At 40.2% G+C, this 19,094-nt stretch overlaps 3 protein-coding genes across 3 annotated transcripts; all 3 read left to right on the top strand.

Annotated features, from left to right (window-relative positions):
* Positions 1-949: 949 nt before the first annotated feature.
* On the top strand, positions 950-2,229 carry LOC108007686 (protein new-glue 3). Its single transcript, XM_017071410.4, has one exon. The coding sequence runs from the start codon at positions 1,087-1,089 to the stop codon at positions 1,522-1,524; it is 438 nt and encodes a 145-aa protein (XP_016926899.4). The 5' UTR covers positions 950-1,086; the 3' UTR covers positions 1,525-2,229.
* A 7,789-nt stretch (positions 2,230-10,018) lies between these two features.
* On the top strand, positions 10,019-10,420 carry LOC108007688 (protein new-glue 3-like). The gene has a single exon (XM_017071412.4). It carries the CDS (start codon positions 10,019-10,021, stop codon positions 10,385-10,387), a length of 369 nt encoding a protein of 122 aa, XP_016926901.4. The 3' UTR covers positions 10,388-10,420.
* A 4,025-nt stretch (positions 10,421-14,445) lies between these two features.
* On the top strand, positions 14,446-14,906 carry LOC118877360 (protein new-glue 3). Its single transcript, XM_036815843.3, has one exon. The coding sequence runs from the start codon at positions 14,461-14,463 to the stop codon at positions 14,833-14,835; it is 375 nt and encodes a 124-aa protein (XP_036671738.2). The 5' UTR covers positions 14,446-14,460; the 3' UTR covers positions 14,836-14,906.
* Positions 14,907-19,094: the final 4,188 nt, after the last annotated feature.

The raw sequence follows: 19,094 nt of genomic DNA, 5'->3' as shown, positions 1-19,094 counted from the left end.
GAATTTCGAAAACTCGTCGGCTGTCATCCACCCACTGCCATTTGCATACCTACAAATAAAGAAAGAATTAATGTTAAGGAATTACTGGACACCTTGTTAAAATTCAAATATTTATAAAAGCGATGTAAACAAAAACACCTGTCCCACGGCTTCCGGGGCATGTGTCATGAAAATGGGTTTCTTGTGCTTTTGGGGGAAAATACACCACCACCTCTTTTTGATAAAGTTTTTATGACTTTAATTGGAACGGTTGGGACTCCAGTTTCATCAATATTCCAGATGCGGCTCAGCGAGTAGGGAGTTCTAAAAACAGTTTTATGGTTTCGAAAAAAGGAATCAACATTTTCCTTGTTGAAGTTCTTCGCACGGTTTGTGCTAACTTGCTCTGGCGTTCGCAAACTTAAAATAGGACGACGATTTTTAAATGCATAATGGAATCCTCTGCTCGCTTTACGATTTGCGTCCAATGAAGGAGGATATTTCGCTTGGATTTTTTTTAGCATATTAATATGCTAGGACTCCACATTTTTTAATACTTAAACCATAATAAAGCGAGCTAGCTCGAATGAGATAATTTACCAATTTTTTTGACATATTATTGAATAGGTATGGATAATTAAAACATTACTAAATCGACTCGGCTAGTGATTCTGATCAAGAATATATATACTTGATGGGGTCGAAAACGCTTCCTTCTACCTGTTACATACTTTCCGACGAATCTAGTATACCCTTTTACTTTACGAGTAACGGGTATAATTACCTCACGAACAAATTACGGGACTATTTATTAATATTACTGTAAATACATTGTCGACACGATAAGAGGAGACATTTATTTAATTAAATTTTAATTTATAATTTAAACCCACAACAAAAGTATGACGTCACTCCCAATTTAAGGGTTACTTTGTTGTAATATAACTACATATAAGAATATTTGGCCAAGGAAATAAAACATAAATTGAAAAGCTGAGCAAACAGAGGTGAATGTCAAGTGTAATATAGAGGAAGTTACATTTACATACAGCCCGCAGATAAGAAGTATAAAAGCGCTCACATATCCCCAGGTAAGACACATTCAGCATGCGCTTCTCGTTCGTAATAGTCCTAGTCGTCCTAGGATGCCTCCTGTTCATCCAGGAGGGCAGTGGGCAAACAAGCTCATCCTCCACCTCCTCCTCGGCCACCACCACGACCGCCGCCTCCTCGGCCTCCTCGGCCACCACTACCACTGATTCGTCCGGCACCACAACCACCACAGCCTCCTCCGCCTCCTCCGCCTCCTCCTCCTCCTCGGACACAACCACGACCACCGCCGCCTCGGCCACCACCACGACCACCACCACCTCCTCGTCCTCGTCCTCGAGCGCGGCTGCCCGTCGTCGCAGAGCCGCCGCCCGCCGCCGCCGATTGGCACAACAACGTCGCAGGCGTCAACAGCGTCAACAGCGCCAAAGGCGCCGCCGCCAACAACAACAACAAAGGAGACGCCAGCGAAGGCGGCGACAGAACCGGGGATAGGCGAAGTTCCAAGCCTAGCGGGTTAGGTGTCTCTTTCCATAAACCAGAAAAATTTCTATCGCTATTTGAACCAGCGGTACAGCAGCGGAGTCTTAGTGAAGCATTTCATTATTTACAAATATGGAAAGAAGTTAGTCCCAACAATCCGATACTTGTGTACAAATAGGTAACCTTGGCATATGCCAACTATTTATAAATTAAGTTTTCCATCACGCGATACGTGTGTAGCGTGTAACGGTTGGATGCTGTGGATGATCGGGAATCTGCAATTCAGGAATAAGTATTATAGGGACAGAAAAGTTTTGGAGACAGTTAGCTATGCGAATCCACCGATGGTATTGTGGTCGCATATGGCCCTCCCAACCTATGATCACCACCTTAAAGCATGGCTTCGGTGACCCCTTTGATACCTTACGACCGAGAAATCAGCAGCTTAGTTCAGTTCAGTGTTATTTAGAGATCCATGGTTTTATTTTTGCTCTAAAAACTTCTTCAAGGGACTTTTTCGAATTTATCATTTCGTGTTTTTTAGGCAATTAGAGACTTTACGAGTTAACAATAGGCGATCGTAATTTATATTTAACTTCATTTGAAAATTAATTCAAAGAGAATGCAAATAACGCATAGGATTTTAATTAATAAATTTTTTTAGATCGGGGTTTATGTTTAAGTAAGTTTCGTTCACTTTACGGATCGGCGAGAAATGTGAATAAAGTAATATATATATGTGATTAGTTAGTGTGACTACTGGTTTAAATCCCTGAATCTGCGGCAGCGATATTCCACTCGGAAATCTCCCAGACGGATACGCGCACCCCTAAAACTCGACTGGTGTACGGATGCGCGGCATGATGGGCATCGGAACAGGCTATATAGTTGAATTAAATTGCCATTTGGTCCTCAGGGCCGCTCTAATACCACTCTAAAACGCGATGCCAAAAATAATACCTCCTAACACGCTCGACAGTCTTATGTATCCCGCCGTGGGAAGCCAATGGACTGTTATTGGCTTGGAAAAGAACTTTGGGGATCAGCTCTGATGGTAACCAAAGCTTCCATGCGTATTCGTCGTGTACTTGTTCTCCACTTAAATGTTCTGCTTTTCTATACAAATACCCGTCCTCTGTTTTAAGATCAGGGAAATTATCTTTTTTCTCTTCAACCTTGGCTACTAGATCTTTGTAAGCAGGAGACTTAAAGTGGTTTGAATTTATATCGACTAACAAACCTTTCACAGCCGTGACTTCGTCCTCGTTAACGCGGGACAAGGAATCAGGAACCACGTTCATTGTGCCCTTCTGATGCTCAATTTTAAATCGGTATCTTTGCAAGGCTAACGCATATCGAGCTAAACGAGAACTGAGATCAGGTTAGACATAAGCCATTTAAGGGAGGCGTGGTCAGTTATGATCGTGAAATCATGTCCTTCCACGTAAGCTCTAAAGTTCTTCAAGGCTATTGCCGCCAGACACTCCTGCTCGGTCACGGTATAATTTCTTTGAGCTCGATTTAGTTTTTTCAAGATAAATGCTAAAGGGCGTTCGTCTCCATCCTAAGATACCTGTACTAACACAGCACCGACACCAGACTTGCTAGCATCGCAATGGATAGCAAATGGTTTAGAAAAGACCGGACTACATAGCACCGGAGCTTCGCTAAGACGAGTCTTCCAGATTTCAAAGGCTTTTAGTACTTCTGGAGTTAGACTGAACTTTCGTTTGGTTGTCATTAAATCAGTTAAAGGAGAAGCGAGTGATGCTAAATTCGGAACGAATTTGCGGTACCAACCACATAAGCATATAAAACTCCTCAAACCTCGCAGGGTTTTCGGAACGGGAAACTCGGTGATTGCTTTCACCTTTTCAGGGTCTGTACGAATTCCGCCATCACCAATGATATGGCCCAGATAACGTACACGTCGCATGCAGAAATGACTTTTGCCAATATTGATTGTCAATCCTGCACGCTTGATGTGAACGGCGATCTCCCTAAGTACGTTAAGATGATTCTCAAAATTTGACGACACTACCAGGAGGTCATCCAAGTATATGAATACCTCGTTCCTGAGATGCGGTGGGACGACTTTATCCATCAAGCGAGACATTGTGCTGGTGGCATTACAAAGCCCAAAAGGCATTATTTAAATTGGTAGAGTGGCCTACCGGGGACTGTAAATGCAGTCTTGTCTCGGGATTGAACTTCCAACGGCACTTGCCAATATGCTTCTTTCAAGTCAAGACTAGTAATATACTCGGCTCTTGGCAACCGACTTAAGATGCCGCTGATTTGTGGAAGTGGATATGTGTCTTTCTCACTTTCCTCACTTTGCCAGGTTTAGTAACCATGACGATGGGAGAGGGCCATGCGCTTTCCCACTCTTTAATAATAATATTTCTCCGTACATACTCTTCTGAACGGCAGGTGAGACGGGGAAATGACGCTGTTTAACCGGCTTAGCACTGCCCACATCAACTGTATGTGTAATCAAACTAGTCTGACCGAGACCTTCCTGAGCGAATGAAGGAAACGAATTGATAACATGAACTAATCTTAACTTTTCTGCTTCAGACAAGTCGTGTTGATCTGCCTCGACGTTGCTGCTAACTTTGCTAGACTTTTTAGATTCTAGCTCGGATATATGCAGATTTTTGGGAAGAAGATCATACAGCCTCCAAAAATCTATGCCCAAGTATAGATCTTGCTTTAGTGATGGTACAATATAAATGTTTAAAATCTTTTGAATGTTTCCATATTCTATGTTAACTTTCATCTTGCCTACTATTCGTTGTGGGCTTCCATCTGCCGTGGTAGCACTAACGTTTAACGACTTGTAAGCATTGTCCTTCTTCGAGAGTTCGCTGGCTAAATCACCTCCAAAGCAACTTATAGATGCCCCGGAGTCAAGTAAACCGTACACGGTACGATCTAATAAACGAACCGGCAAAAACGGTCGAGGATCTCTTATTTCTATCGGAACAGAAGAAATATATTTCAATCCTAGCCGACAGGTTCTAATGTTTTGCCAAAAAGATTTGATTCTTTTAGAACTCCGAGATTTAAATCTTTCCAAGAGAGGGTTAAGACAAAATTTTGGATTTGGAATGTCAGGTAAATTTTTAACTTTACAATGCAGTAAAGAGCTGGCATTGCTTTCCGGTACGTCAGGAATAATTTGTGGTGCAACGAACGGTACATCCACATTTAATCGGTCATCGTTGACTGATTGCGAAAGGCACTCGAAGTTTTCGGTTTGTACGGCAACTTCGAAGCGCCGGACTTGGAGTTTTTTGCTCACTTCGCGCAACTTGTTTTGTAGGTGTTATCTGCTCCACAGCCGTAACAAAAAAGTCTTTTATCGGCTAAACAATCGTTGTAAATGTGCCCAGCATTTTAAGGTAATCGCGTCTACTTCTAACTCGTTTTCCGATTCAGAACCTTTCTGAGATTCAGATTCTGGAATCAGTTCTGATATTTCGCGTCTAAATGGGCTACTTTTACAATAACCGTTAGCGCGTTTGACGTCGTCGAGAAAAGCTTCGCGTCGACGAAAGGTTTCTCTCAACTCTGAGACTGTTGAAATATCGACACTCAATAACTCATGTCGTATTTCAGGCCTCAGATTATTCTTGAGAACTCGGACAAGTTTTCTCGAGCTCCATGGTATCTCTAGTTGATCGACTAAAATGTTTACGCTATCGTAAAAATTATCGAAGGTTTCACTAGGCTTCTGCTTCATCCTTTTTCTGACGAAATTGCATTCGTAAAGCAGAACACAACCTATCCCAGCGGACTTCAGTTACCGATTTATGGTAACGCCAATAAAATTCGTTGGCCTTGCTCTCGAAGAGAACGCTGACGTTTTTACAAAGGACTGAGAAATTCCCATCTAACGTTTGATGCGTCAGCGCCTCAAGTTATCTACTAAAACACCTGATCCCGAAAATTTAATATTCCATCCGTTTAAAATATGAACGAACTTGTCGGGTCTAGTTAGGAGATCGGACATGTTACTTCGGTGAGAACCAGGAGAACCTATGTTAGGCAGGACCCGATGTCTGTTTTGAATTTGCTCGACAACAGCTGGCTCGTTATTTTCCTCGTCTACTGGAGGAGGAGTTGCTGATCTTTCCTCGCCACTTATAGCGGAATTTGGCGGAGTTCTGATCAGTCTCTGTACACTTTCTTCTACTGAATTCTGGATTAAATCGGTAATTTTCTCTGAAAGAAGCGAAAATAGCCTTCGCTCCATGGACACCATTGTGACTGTGTTTATTGCGGTTGCTTGATCAGTAACACTATAATTGTTGCTCTGAGCGCTACCAGATGGGCCCGGGGTATTATCGCTAATTCCTTGTTGGCGACCTTTAGATTGAGACCGAGTTTGTAAGCACTTTTCGACCACTGGCCTGCATGAAACTTTGCATACTGGACACAAGTCGCTTTTCTTGAAATGCGCATCAATGCACTTCTTATGAAACTCGTGACGGCATATGTTTTGGAAAAGTTCGGAGGATGATTTCATTTCGGACTTGCATATCGGACAGACTGGCTTGGTGGCTTCCTGAGAGCCTTTTCCTGGAGATGGGTCCAACCCCGTTTTAGAATAATTTAGAAATAATTAAATTTAAAGAAATACAAAAACCAAAGAGAATCCACCGTAGTAGATATAAAACTAAAATCTTCTCGATATATAAACAAAAAAAAGTAGTAAAACTGAACTTTTGCTGGATGTTCCCCGTATCGTAGGATAACTAAATTATTATTTTTTAGCTGCTAAACTTTCTCGGAAAAATAATAAGAGACAGATTAAGCGGACTTCTCGTTTTCTTTATGTATGTTTCCATGTAGGAAACGGTAAGATTTTCTAAAGTATATTGCGGACAGAGTATAGTTCGAGAACTAATACTGCTGTATTTCTGCTTCACTAATAAAAAATGTAACCGCACTAAGGCTAAAAGAAATTAAAATTTCTATAGGTCTTTCGTGGATAGTGTACCACGTGTAGTTGTACCTATTTTCCAAACGCTTGAGTCTATAGAAACCTTTTAATTAACAGAGTGTGGTTAAGTTTATGATGTAGCAAATCAGAAAGGGTCAGAAGATCTACTGTAGTTTGATACTTTCTGCATTTTCCTCGGACTAAGTTTTCTAAACACCACTAACTAAGTAAAGAAAAATCCTTACTCTGATTATTAATTTTGGCCAGAAAGAAAACTAATGTTCTTTGTCTCTGTTCTCCAAAAGAATTAACGATCCAAGAAAGGTATTTTGTAGAAGTGAATAAATTAAAAGTTGAAATTAAAGAAGTATAGAAAAGAATTCGAATTTAATTACCGGTGAATCTTAATGAGATACTACTGTACTCACTAAGGCCCCACACGTTGAGCGCCACTTTTCTTATTAATAATAATGAATTATCTCTGTAGCGTGTAACGGTTGGATGCTGTGGATGAAATCGGGAATCTGCAGTTGCGGGGCACGCTATTAGGGTCCGGCACTCGCTCGTCGGCTTTGGGGGTGGAGGTCTTGCGCCTACAGATTCGCGTACTGACTACACATTATTATCGCTAAGATCAGAAATAAGCGTGCTAGCGACAAGAGAGAATAGTTCATTAAACCCGGAAGAGAACGATACATTAATTCAGGAATAAGTGTTATAGGGACAGAAAAGTTTTGGAGAATGTTAGCTATGCGTTAGCAACCTATGATCACCACCTTAAAGCATGGTTTCGGAGATCCATGGTTTTATTTCTGTTCGAAAAGCTAATTAATTTTTCGTAGGTAGAGATACAAGTGACGACCGACAGCTGTCAAAACTAGAACTTTCGAAGACCACCCTGGCTCAGATGTTCAAAAATATCGAAATATCGAATAGCCGAAACAGGTGGCCACACTAGGTCAAGCTTTGGTTTAAACGGGCCCTATTTAGTAGGCTTTCAGGCTGAACCTAGGTGTAAATTAAAAGTTCCTATTTATGATTACCAGGCCTGTTCATTTTATATTATATTATTTTACCTTGAGACATTGAATAGGTCGGATCGCTTACAAGAGGGAAAGATTTGTCGACGGAACACTCATATTTTAAAAATAGCCAAAAATTATTCGCATTTTTTAAACAAAACTATGAAAAGCGAAACAAACTAGATGTTTTGGTATGTTGCATTGCCGTCATAGACTGGACATCGTCCCGAAGGATGCATTTCACGTGGGTTGAAAATATTTTATAGACTTATGGCTTATAATAACTTTGAAAAATAAAATTTTCAACAAATTAAAATTTTGGTTATCTCGACATTTGTGACGAAAAATGTTTTTAAATTGAACAAACACTCGTACATACATTATACCAAATTTACTCATTTATAGCAAAATGTTATAGGTTTCTACCCACACTGTCATTATACCCGTTACTCTAGTAAAAGGGTATACTAGATTCGTCGGAAAGTATGTGACAAGAGTATGTGAGTTTCCGACCCCATAAAGTATATACCTTCTTGATCAGCATCACTAGTCGAGTCGATCTAGGCATGCCCGTCGTTTTTCCGATTGTCCGTTTCTTCGCAAATTAGTTTCTCAGTTTTAAAGCTTTCGGGATGAAACCACAACACGTTTTCGGCAAACATACACGGTTGTAAATTTAAATGTTACTTTATATTAAAAATGCTGTAACTAGTTTATAGTTTTCTAAAAATCGGAAAGCTCTTTACATACAATTCTCCCACGGGAACGACGTCCAAGGGTATAGAAGCTGCTGCTTGCCAAAATTGGCTTCCTTTCTTGTTAATATTTTGTAAAATTGCAAATGAAATTTTGTTCTTATTATCAATTCCAGTCTACATGCCAACAATTATTCAAAATGGACCAGTTACAACCAATTTATAATAAATAATTTGCATATTGAAGAGTGCGACAGGAGATATATTCATAAAGCAAATCGCTGGTCCACTAGCGCGCGTTGGTGAGATCTCGCAAACAGCCGATAGAAATGAACGCTAGGTTACGCACCTCTATGGTGTACAATTTTGCACTCCCTTTAGCTGAGTAACGTGTATCTAATAGTCGAGGGCGTCGACTATATCGATTTCTCATTTTTTTTATTACCTGATCAGGGCTTAGATAAAATAACAAGATATGCAAATTTCTTTAGAAACTGGGCTATGGGATATCAAACAAAAAACATCTCAAAACGAGGAAAACTAGTGACGACAATATAAAAAAAGTTCAAAAGTACAATCTCATTCGGCACGCTTCATTAAAATCGTAAAGCTAGTTGTCTACATAGGCATATTGTATTGCGGCGTGCCGAATGACAAAAATTGTATAAAGTGTATTTATTTTGTAGATCGTATCACTTGTGGTCGGACCATCACTGTAGATTTCAATTCTGCGGCTACATATAGGTAGTCGCCCCGCACACTCTCATGGTGCTTTTCGTCACTACGTGTACTGCCGTCCACAGTGATAGTTCTTCGATCGGTATGCTCTTTTCGAGTGCCTCGAATATCAAAAAGGGCGCAAAAAGATGGATATATAACTACAAGCAGCAAAGAGTCACCTACAGATTATTTTAGCACTAACACTGTAGGAACCAAAGTTTGTCCGGTTTATAGCCGTTAGAGTGAGAATGGCATATTCACCTAGTAAACTTGCGCTGCCTACTTAGCTAAGGAATCTAATTCTCAAGTCTTAACTCTCTAACTCTTAAATTTTCTGAGATCACACGAACTTACCAACATGGCTAAAATGGGATCCTGATCAAGAAACTCTTCCTTCTTACATACTTTCCTACTTACTTACTTTTCCCCGAATAAAAAAACCATCTTAATTTCCAAGTTCCATGTTTACAGCTCTTACACTCTGCCAAATTCCATCAAAAACACCGATCCCAGTTTAAGCCGATACTGGGATGTAGTCGTTCGATCGGGGAGGTTTTTACATTTCACCTGGGTGAATATAACTTCTGGCGATTGCAAAAATTTCAAACCGGTAGTTTTCAAAGCGGCATTGCTCAGCTTCCCATTTAGCGTTTGAAACGTCTCGTGTTTAAAGTACCCTTTAAAAGGGTTTAAAGTCAGAAAATGAGTACTACTATTAAATAAATTTGTATACTTTGCAAAATATTGACTTTATTTGACTTTGAAAAATTCTGGCTTATGATCGGACCTATAACTCTTATGAAACGTTAATAAAAAAACCGTCGTAGCAGCGAAGTAGTATACTTACTTACCAGTTACATCATAGAGAAAGATTTTTAAATTTTAATTTATAATTTAAACCCACAACAAAAGTATGACGTTACTCCCAATTTAAGGGTTACTTTTTTGTAATATAACTACATATAAGAATATTTGGCCAAGGAAATAAAACATAAATTGAAAAGCTGAGCAAACAGAGGTGAATGTCAAGTGTAATATAGAGGTAGTTACATTTACATACAGCCCGCAGATAAGAAGTATAAAAGCGCTCACATATCCCCAGGTAAGACACATTCAGCATGCGCTTCTCGTTCGTAATAGTCCTCGTCGTCCTAGGATGCCTCCTGTTCATCCAGGAGGGCAGTGGGCAGTCAAGCTCATCCTCCACCTCCTCCTCGGCCACCACCACGACCACCGCCTCCTCGGCCACCACCACGACCACCGCCGCCTCGGCCACCACCACGACCACCGCCGCCTCGACCACCACCACGACCACCGCCTCCTCCTCGTCCTCTTCCTCGGCGGCTGCCAGGAGACGCAGGCGTGCCCGCCGCCGTCGTCTGGCTAGGGAGCGCCAGCGTAGGGAGCGGAGGAGGCAGCGCCGAGCTGAGAGACTGCGCCTGCGACTGGAATACCAGCGCCGCCTGATCAATCGGCTACGCGGATAAAGATCGCTTGGACCCCACTTGAAAATATTTAGAAAACTCCAACACAATATTTTGAATTTAACAGCTGAAATAAAAACATTTGAGAATGCTAAGGCCGAGTATCTCTACTATGAGATACCCGTTTCTCAGCTTTTAAATTGAAAATTGATAGAGCGATAGACAGTCTTAAACTTGGAGGACACTTGGAAAACTCGCAAAAAATCGCAATAGGCACTTATTTTATTGAGCGCCCACAGGAAATATCCAGTCTGTAAAATATATGTATACACATATCTATATTATCTTTGGAACAGCTGTGCTCGGCCTCTGCCAGCACACCAGCACCAGCAGTACCATTTTATGCACTGAATCACTTCATCACCGAGCGCTTAATCAGCGCTGCTTTTGTATGAAAAGTGGTGCTGATTTTAAGATAAGCATGTCCTACGATTCATCACTGCACAAAAAATTGCAAAATTCATTACCATAAGAGTATTTTTAAGCACTAAAAAGCGAGGGAGGCTTTTTGCCACCGTTTTTATGAGTAATGAGACTCAGATAGATTTACAGCGCTGTAAAGCCCCTGGCCGACCATTTTTGGTCCTTTACTGCCTTCTAGTTATTTGCAACACTACGTAAACGACCTTCCGTCTCTTATTCCCGCATGAAAATGCGCTGCAGGTAAGTTTTAGAGAGAGAGAGAATGCAAAGAGCGAGAAGCCCTCTTCCTCGCCCATAACTTTGACATACAGCACGAATCTGTAGCATTCGTTATTTAGAAACTATGAGCATATAAAATCTAGCTATTTTTTTTGGATTCCCCACTAAACTAGTATCGGGTCACAAATACTCGATTGATGACCAGTTTTCGTATTTTTATGCTCGTTAATCGCAGAGTAAAAGGGGATACTAGACTCGTCGGAAAGTATGTAACAGGCAGAAGGAAGCGTTTCCGACCCCATAAAGTATATATATTCTTGATCAGGATCACTAGCCGAGTCGATTTAGTAATGTCCGTCTGTCCTTCTGTCTGTTCGTCTGTCTGTCCGTCCGGATGAACGCTGAGATCTTGGAAACTATAAGAGCTAGGCTACTGGGACTTGGCATGCAGATTCCTGAGCTTCTTACACAGCGCAAGTTTGTAACGCCCACTAACCGCCCAAAACTGTGGCTCCTACAGATTTGATGCTAGAATAAATATTTTAACTGAAATGTATTGTTCTCATCAATACCTATCGATTGAACCAAAAAAAGTTTGCGACGCCAACTTTAACGCCCACAAACTTGAAAAAATCGTAAATATGAACGCGGACATCGCGAAAACTGTGGCGTTTGAGTGCGCGTGGGAAAATTTTTTTTAGTCAATCGATGGGTATTGACGAGAACAATACATTTCAGTTAAAATTTGATTTCTAGCACTTTACCTGTATGAGCCCCAGGTTTGGGCGGTTTGTGGGAGTTAGAGTGAGCTTGGCACTTTGTTGAAATAAACTTGCGCTACATAATAAACTCCAGAATCTGCAAGCCTAATCCGAGATCACAGCGTTTATACGGACGGACGGACAGACGGACATGGCTAGATCGACTCGGCTAGTGATCCTGATCAAGAATATATATACTTTATGGGGTCGAAATCGCTTCCTTCTACCTGTTACATACTTTCCGACGAATCTAGTTTACCCTTTTACTCTGCGACCAACGGGTATAACAAGAGATAATGCTGTAGTCGATGCCGTCGACTATCAGAGACCCGTTACTTAGTGCGAGTGCGAGGGCGATAGAGATATACAAGAAACAAAGTATCTGTTCTAAGATTGCACACTTTATTTGCATATAACTTTTTAATGAATAAGCCCGAATTGAACAATTTGGGGAAAGTAGTTGGACATTGACATTCGAAACAAAACCTCATTTAAATTTATATGTATTAAATATATTTCAAAAACAAGGAAGAACGCTATAGTCGAGTACCTCGACTATCAGATACCCGTTACTCAGCTAAAGGGACGAAAGGGAAATGGAGATATGAAAGCAGCAAAGCGAGAATGCGCCACCTACCGGCGGTAGACAGATTTAAGCGTTATGGGCTTAGAGTGGGCGTGGTAAAATTTTGTATCTAGCATGAAAGTGTGGGCGCCACGGTTTGTGGACTAGAATGGGCGTGGCATATTCGCATAACAAACTTGCGCTGCGTTCAAGTCTACGAAATCTAAATTTGAGATCCCCATTCTCTATCTTTGATAGTCTCCGAGGTATCGACGTTCATACTTGCGATTTTTTGATGTTTGTGGGCGGTTTGTGGTCGTTAAAGTGGGCTTGGCAAACTTTTATTGGGTTAATCAATAGGTACTGATGAGGACAATACATTTCAGTTAAAATTTTTATTCTAGCATCAAAACTATAGGAGCCACAGTTTTGGGCGCATTGTGGGCGTTAGAGTTAGCGTGGCACGCTGCTGAAACAAACTTGCGCTGCGTAAGAAGCTTCGGAATCTGCAAAATCTCAATAGCCTAGCTCTTATAGTTTCCGAGATCCCAGCGTTCATCCGGACGGACAGACAGACGGACAGACGGACATGGCTAGATCGACTCGGCTCGGATACGCTTCCTTCTGCCTGTTACAATCTGTTACAATCTGTTACGAATCTAGTATACCCTTTTACTCTACGAGTAACGGGTATAATAATCAAAAGTGTAAGTGCTAGACGGGTTTTAGCCTTATGGTCTTTTGCGGGCGTTAGATTGGGCGAGAAGCTCAAGAATCTACATGCCAGGCTAGTGAGTCTTATCAAGAATGTATATACATACTTTAAGGGGTTCAAAAACTCTTCCTTTTACATTTTACAAACATTCTGACGAATCTAGTATACCCTTTTACTTTACGAGTAACAGGTATATTTACCATATGAAGAAATTATGCCAATTTGTAATAAAAATATTGTAAATACATTGTCGGCACGATAAGTGAAATGTACTTCAATTTTTTGGAATTTTTGACTGTACGTCACATGAGAGATTTGGCAAGTATGTACCTTGGCCTACACTCCCCAACTTATTTAAAAACTAACACTGTGAAATTAACTGACTTTTCAAAAACCTCAGATATTAAACAAAAACACCTTTTAACAAGGTAAAAATCTAGTGACGATCACACCTTCAACACATAAAATTACTTATATCAACTTTTGTGACGAAAACATATAATACGATCTACTTAATAAATAGACTTTCTTCATTTTTCACATCCGGCACCCTGCATTCTTGTAGTATGAACGCTGAGATCTCGGAAACTATAAAAGCTAGAAAGTTGGCATTAAGCATGTAGATTCTAGAGGGTTCCCGACTATCAGATAACCGTTAGTCAGCTATCCAATTTTCAAACAAGAAACTGTAAAAGTCCAGGGCATTTCTTCAGGCGCATAGCGAAGCGGTTGGTTACTGACCACTTATTATCTTTGTAATTCATAACTTTTTAAATAATAATGCGATTAGTTTGACTTCTGGAATGTAGATAAAAATTGTTCAATAAAATCCATTTCAATTTAGGCTTAAATAAAATCTCAAAAATGTCTGCGCTAGGCAGACTTTAGCGTTCTGACTTTGTGGGCGTTTCAGTAATATTAATCCCAACTATCTAGCCCTAATTGCTTCCGAGATTTAGCGGGCCGACAGACAGATGGACATGGCTACATCGACTCGTCTAATGATCCATAATATATATTGTATCTTCTTCTGCTTCACAAATTTCCGAACACCTTATCCCACCCTCTGGACCTTCTGCACAGCTATTTGTCCCTGAAAGTCTTGATACGCACACTTCACAGTTATAGCAATACCTTTGGTTCACAATTTTGCATAGATAACTACTATAATGTTATGAAAAAGTTGGCTCCATTCAGTTGACCTTACATGCACAATACCATTTTTGATCATGCTGAAGACAGCACCAGAAGCTGAGCAAATATTTAGTGTTGTCTAGCCCGCACCAGGTATTTACCGATTACATGGTGTACACACACATACAAACATAAAAGTTAACTTTGCCCCAGATTGCGTATAAAAGGCCGACCAGTTTTCTAGATCAGACACACTACAATGCGCTTCCTATTCGCTTTTGGCTTCGGAGTGCTCCTGTGCCTGCTCCTGGCTCAGGAGGGCAGTGGGCAGTCGAGCTCATCCTCCACATCCTCCTCGGCCACCACCACGACCACCGCCTCCTCGGCCACCACCACCACCACTGCCTCCTCGGCCACCACCACGACCACCGCCGCCTCGACCACCACCACGACCACCGCCTCCTCGTCCTCTTCCTCGGCGGCTGCCAGGAGACGCAGGCGTCTCCGCCGCCGCCGCCGCCTGCTTCGCGAGCGCCGTCGTCGGGAGCGCAGGCAGCGCCAGGAGAAGAGGAGGCGCCGGATGGAGAAGCTGATCGCTAGGCAGCGCCGCCTGATCAACCAACTTCAGGGATAATTGGGGACCGCTCAAGGATTTTTTGGCGGACAACCGTTCTATAGAAATACAAACACTGCATTAGCCAATCAGATTATTGTTGTGATTCCAATAGTACATGTCCGCAGACGGAAACTTTGAAAAGGGGTTTCTGCTGCGAGGGTAAGCTGTTCTGTTAGGATTTTTCAGAGCATTAAAGACGCATCTATCGGCATGCCCGCGCACATCTGCATATTCAATCAGCCTGGGAATGTGCGCGTTTCTGAGGCAGCAGACAATTGGCCCTATCCCAGGAGTTTATTATGCCAGAGATTGAGCGCTTAAAAATGCTTTTCTTGTAGCTAGCTCAGCAGTCAGCCAGCCAGGAATCAATCTAATAAAATATTCATTTTGATCTTTGAACTGTGCATAAATGTGCCGCTGCCTGCCGAAGGGATTGAGCGCCCCACGCCCCGGATACGAGATACTTAAATCCATTGGATGCGCATAAAAATTGTGATGTATGTGTGCTCATATAAAATATGCGGTTTGGCGACGGCACGTCATCATATTCATCGTGGTTGTATAAAGCCAAATCTGAAAACGAGGACGGAAAATGATGTTTTTGGCTTTTATTTTGGGCTAAGTGTCTTTTGCATAGCTGCTTGCAAGCCAAATTGACTCAGGATTGGGGTAAAAGGCAGTTTAGTTCAGTTAACAATTTATTCCAAGCTGATTTTTTTGTGTCCATTAATTGCTCAGATCTAAGAATATTCATTTATATGTTTATGAAACAAAAACACCTTTTAACGAGGTAAAAAGTAGTGGCGAACGCGCCTTTAACAAAAATTTCTGATATCAACATTGTGACGAAAAATTATATTACATTCGATAAAATAAATAAACTATATTAAATTTATGATTTCGGCCCGCAACAGTAAATATTTTTTTACCTACAGGTAAATTTTCTGATGTAGCGTGCCGAATACATAAATTTAATATAGTTTATTTATTTTATCGAATGTAATATCATTTTAGGGTAACAAGTGTAATATATCAAAAGTTGAGGAATCTCAAGGGCTATATGATTTGAAATTTAAAAGAAATCGTGGTTTTAAAAAATAACATTTTGTCATAACTCGAAATCTATTATATTTAGACAACTTTACTATATGAAGGGTATTTATCAAATTCAATTATCTTTTCAGAAATATACAGCACGTTTATTTAGCACTAGTTGATTAGCTACTATAAGCATTTTAAATCTGGCTTTTTTTTTGGATTTTCCGCTAAACTAGCGGGTTTTTTTCAAAAGTCGTATAACAAACGTTTTCTAATTCAAGCTACTTTATACACCCATAGGGTTTCCAAAACCCTAAAACTAAGATGGGATGCATAGAAACCCGCAAACAAAGGGACAAACGTTTTCATTTTGGGAAGAAGAAGAAAATCTTGTTTTTTGAATTACTTTTGAACAGGACATAGGATGTCAACAAATCAGGTGTCATTCGACGAGTATCCTCAGTAAGAATAAAACTAGCTAAACAGCCGGCGGCTTTTATCCCCACCGTATCCAGCAGCTCCAATTTTCTAAATTTTTGTGTTTACACTTTCACCGCTTTTTCTCCCAAACAAATCTATATTTCGAAAGTCTTGGTATGCAATCTTCTTAGTTAGTGCGATACCATTCGATTGGTGTATCACTCGTTACTATCGGACTATAATGGCAGATTTTCAATTCTGCGGCTATATATAGTAGTTGTCTTCGCACGCTCTCTTGCGCGCTTCGCCACTACATGTACTGCCGTCCACAGTGATGAAACTTAAGGGGGTATTCTAGTCTAGAAATTTGAAAAAATCGAAAATTTTTTTTTTTCATAATTCGATAGTTTAGATATTTAAAAATATCTCCCTAAACGGATTATTCAAAATTCAAATTATTTTTAAAATTATGGCTGATTAAGAGAATGTAAGTTATACGTGCTATTCTATCAGTTACACTGCCTGAAATTTAACGTAAAACTTTAAACGCGATTTTCTCCAAACTACTTTTTCTGATACGGTAGCCATAATATTTCAAGTTCTAATCACCCGATTTACTTAAAATTTGGCATGAATATTCTTTCAATATCTCTATATCGCATGAACCAACAAAAAATTGGAATTTAAAATTTGTAATATTTTTAAAAAATTCGATAAAATTACAAAATTAGTAAAAAAATCAACCTTTTTTTTGAGTGGCCGCCATTTTATGAAAAAAATTTTTTTTTTTAGTTTGGCTGGTTCATGACATAGCGACATTCGTACTGACTAAGAATCTTTTTTTTTTATTTTTCAAATGACCACAAGGGTAGAAATCATGGCGACGAGGACACGGCCTTTTTTTTTCCCCCTCTACTTCAAGGACGCATAACTCGATGAAAAAAAAAATATTTTTTTTTTAAATTTTATTTTATGTACTCTTCTAAGTTAAATAAACAAATGATAAAAAACCCGACAGTAAAAATATCAATTGTTTAGTTTTAATTAATTGTTAAAAAAGGCTCGAAACTAGAGCCTCTAGACTAGAATACCCCCTTAAGTGAAGCCATCTCCATCCTAAAGAAATTCGCATAAAAGTGGTTTATCAGATTTGCTCTCTACCAAATTGCATTTAAGAGAACTTTGTCCGCAGACTGGGCGGCAATTGAGGGAAAGAATATAAATGAAATGCCGCCAGCCAAAAGGTAAAATGCGTTAGGCGGGGGAGTTTCTTGTTATTGTTATATTCACAGAACCTTTCCAATATGCCATGGATGCGAATTCTAGGAACAAAGAAAGGGAAATATCCTCTCAAACGCAAGTACTTCCAGAAAAGATTGCGACATTTCTTAAGGTGATTGCTTCGTTAATCACGGTCTAGCAAATACTAATTAGCTCAGCTTAGAAAACATGGTTTTGAATTTGCCTTTCATGGAGTCAGTTATCAATACGTAATTGAAACTAAGCACCAGCCTTGAGGAGTTACGAGTAACTAAGGCCCTCTCTTAAATGGTGAATTAAAATTGTTGTTTCAGGTAAGTAAATCAAAGGATCTGGTAAGGAACACAACCCTGAAAACATGGCTTGAAAAGCACCCTCCTACCGCAACTTGGAATTGGCCTTGTAAAAGATTTAAATGCGCTAGAAATCGTTAAGAGTAAGCCCTGGAAACAGGAGATTTATTCGCTCGAAAAGAAAAGCTCTTCGTCCAAAATGTCCCCCATACTGTCCTTGGCATAATCAACTAATTCAATAAACCGACAGTATGGCAACAGTTTCATGGAGAGGGCATTGGAAAAGGGGGAATTGGATGCCTAATAACATGGGGATCTGTGATTTATACCAGGCGAGTGTGAAACATTCATTCAGCTGCTAGAAATGTGAATGTGCTGTGTCCTTGTAGCAACAACTTAATGCGCAACAACGAACGTCAATGTTGTGACCAACAGAAAACTCTTCTGACCAGCAACCGAAAGCAAAGCCATAAAAAAGAATACATTCAGCCGGGAAACAGAAATGTTTTGTTTAGCTTAGTTTCCTTTTTGTTTGTTCAACTATAGACTGGAGGCTCTGAAATTGTTTAGCATGTCCTTTACTATTCAAACAATTTGCATATCCTTTTAGTGCAGCGAGTATACTTAAAAAATCAACAACAACCATAGCAAAGGCCAAATAACCCAGGCCAGGCATACCAACACGACAGTCAACCGAAATCCAATGTCAGCTCAAGAATTCCAGTCGAGAAAGGAGGGACAACTAGTAAAAAATGTTTAGCTAAGACCCGAGTTTGTAATACTCTGTTTGTATACCCTTGCCGAGGGTATTGTAATTTTGTTCTGAAGATGGTTAGGCAGTGAAGGAGAATATTCCAACCATATGAAGTATAAATATATTCTTCATCACCATCACAAATTATAGCTTAAGGAATATTTTTTGCAATATTTTGGGGTTAAGAATTTTATGTTATAAAAACCGAGAACAATACATTTTATTTCGATTTTAGATTTTAAACACAAACTTGCATTTATAAAAAATGCCTAGTCATAAGCTGGTATGACAGCCATGGGCTGGCCGAAGTTTCTTTCCTTTCTTGTTTTTCCTCTCTAAAATTGTACTTGATGCAGTAGCAGTTGTACCCTAAAGTAGGATATTCGAATCTTTAATAGAGTTTTATTTAACACGTTCGAGGCGAGCGGAGAATGCGAAGCTTAACTTTCGAGGAGCAGTAACTCGGAAATGGAAAAAGCGGGGAGCAGACGAACCGAATGCAAGTGAAAACT

Source organism: Drosophila suzukii, chromosome 3 (assembly GCF_043229965.1).
Source record: "Drosophila suzukii chromosome 3, CBGP_Dsuzu_IsoJpt1.0, whole genome shotgun sequence".
In the NCBI taxonomy this organism is placed as follows: domain Eukaryota; kingdom Metazoa; phylum Arthropoda; class Insecta; order Diptera; family Drosophilidae; genus Drosophila; species Drosophila suzukii.
This window is presented reverse-complemented; position numbering and strand designations above follow the sequence as displayed.

Coding starts and splice junctions, on each gene's coding strand:
- LOC108007686 (XM_017071410.4), top strand. CDS start 1,087: ATGCGCTTCTCGTTCGTAATAGTCCTAGTCGTCCTAGGATGCCTCCTG.
- LOC118877360 (XM_036815843.3), top strand. CDS start 14,461: ATGCGCTTCCTATTCGCTTTTGGCTTCGGAGTGCTCCTGTGCCTGCTC.
- LOC108007688 (XM_017071412.4), top strand. CDS start 10,019: ATGCGCTTCTCGTTCGTAATAGTCCTCGTCGTCCTAGGATGCCTCCTG.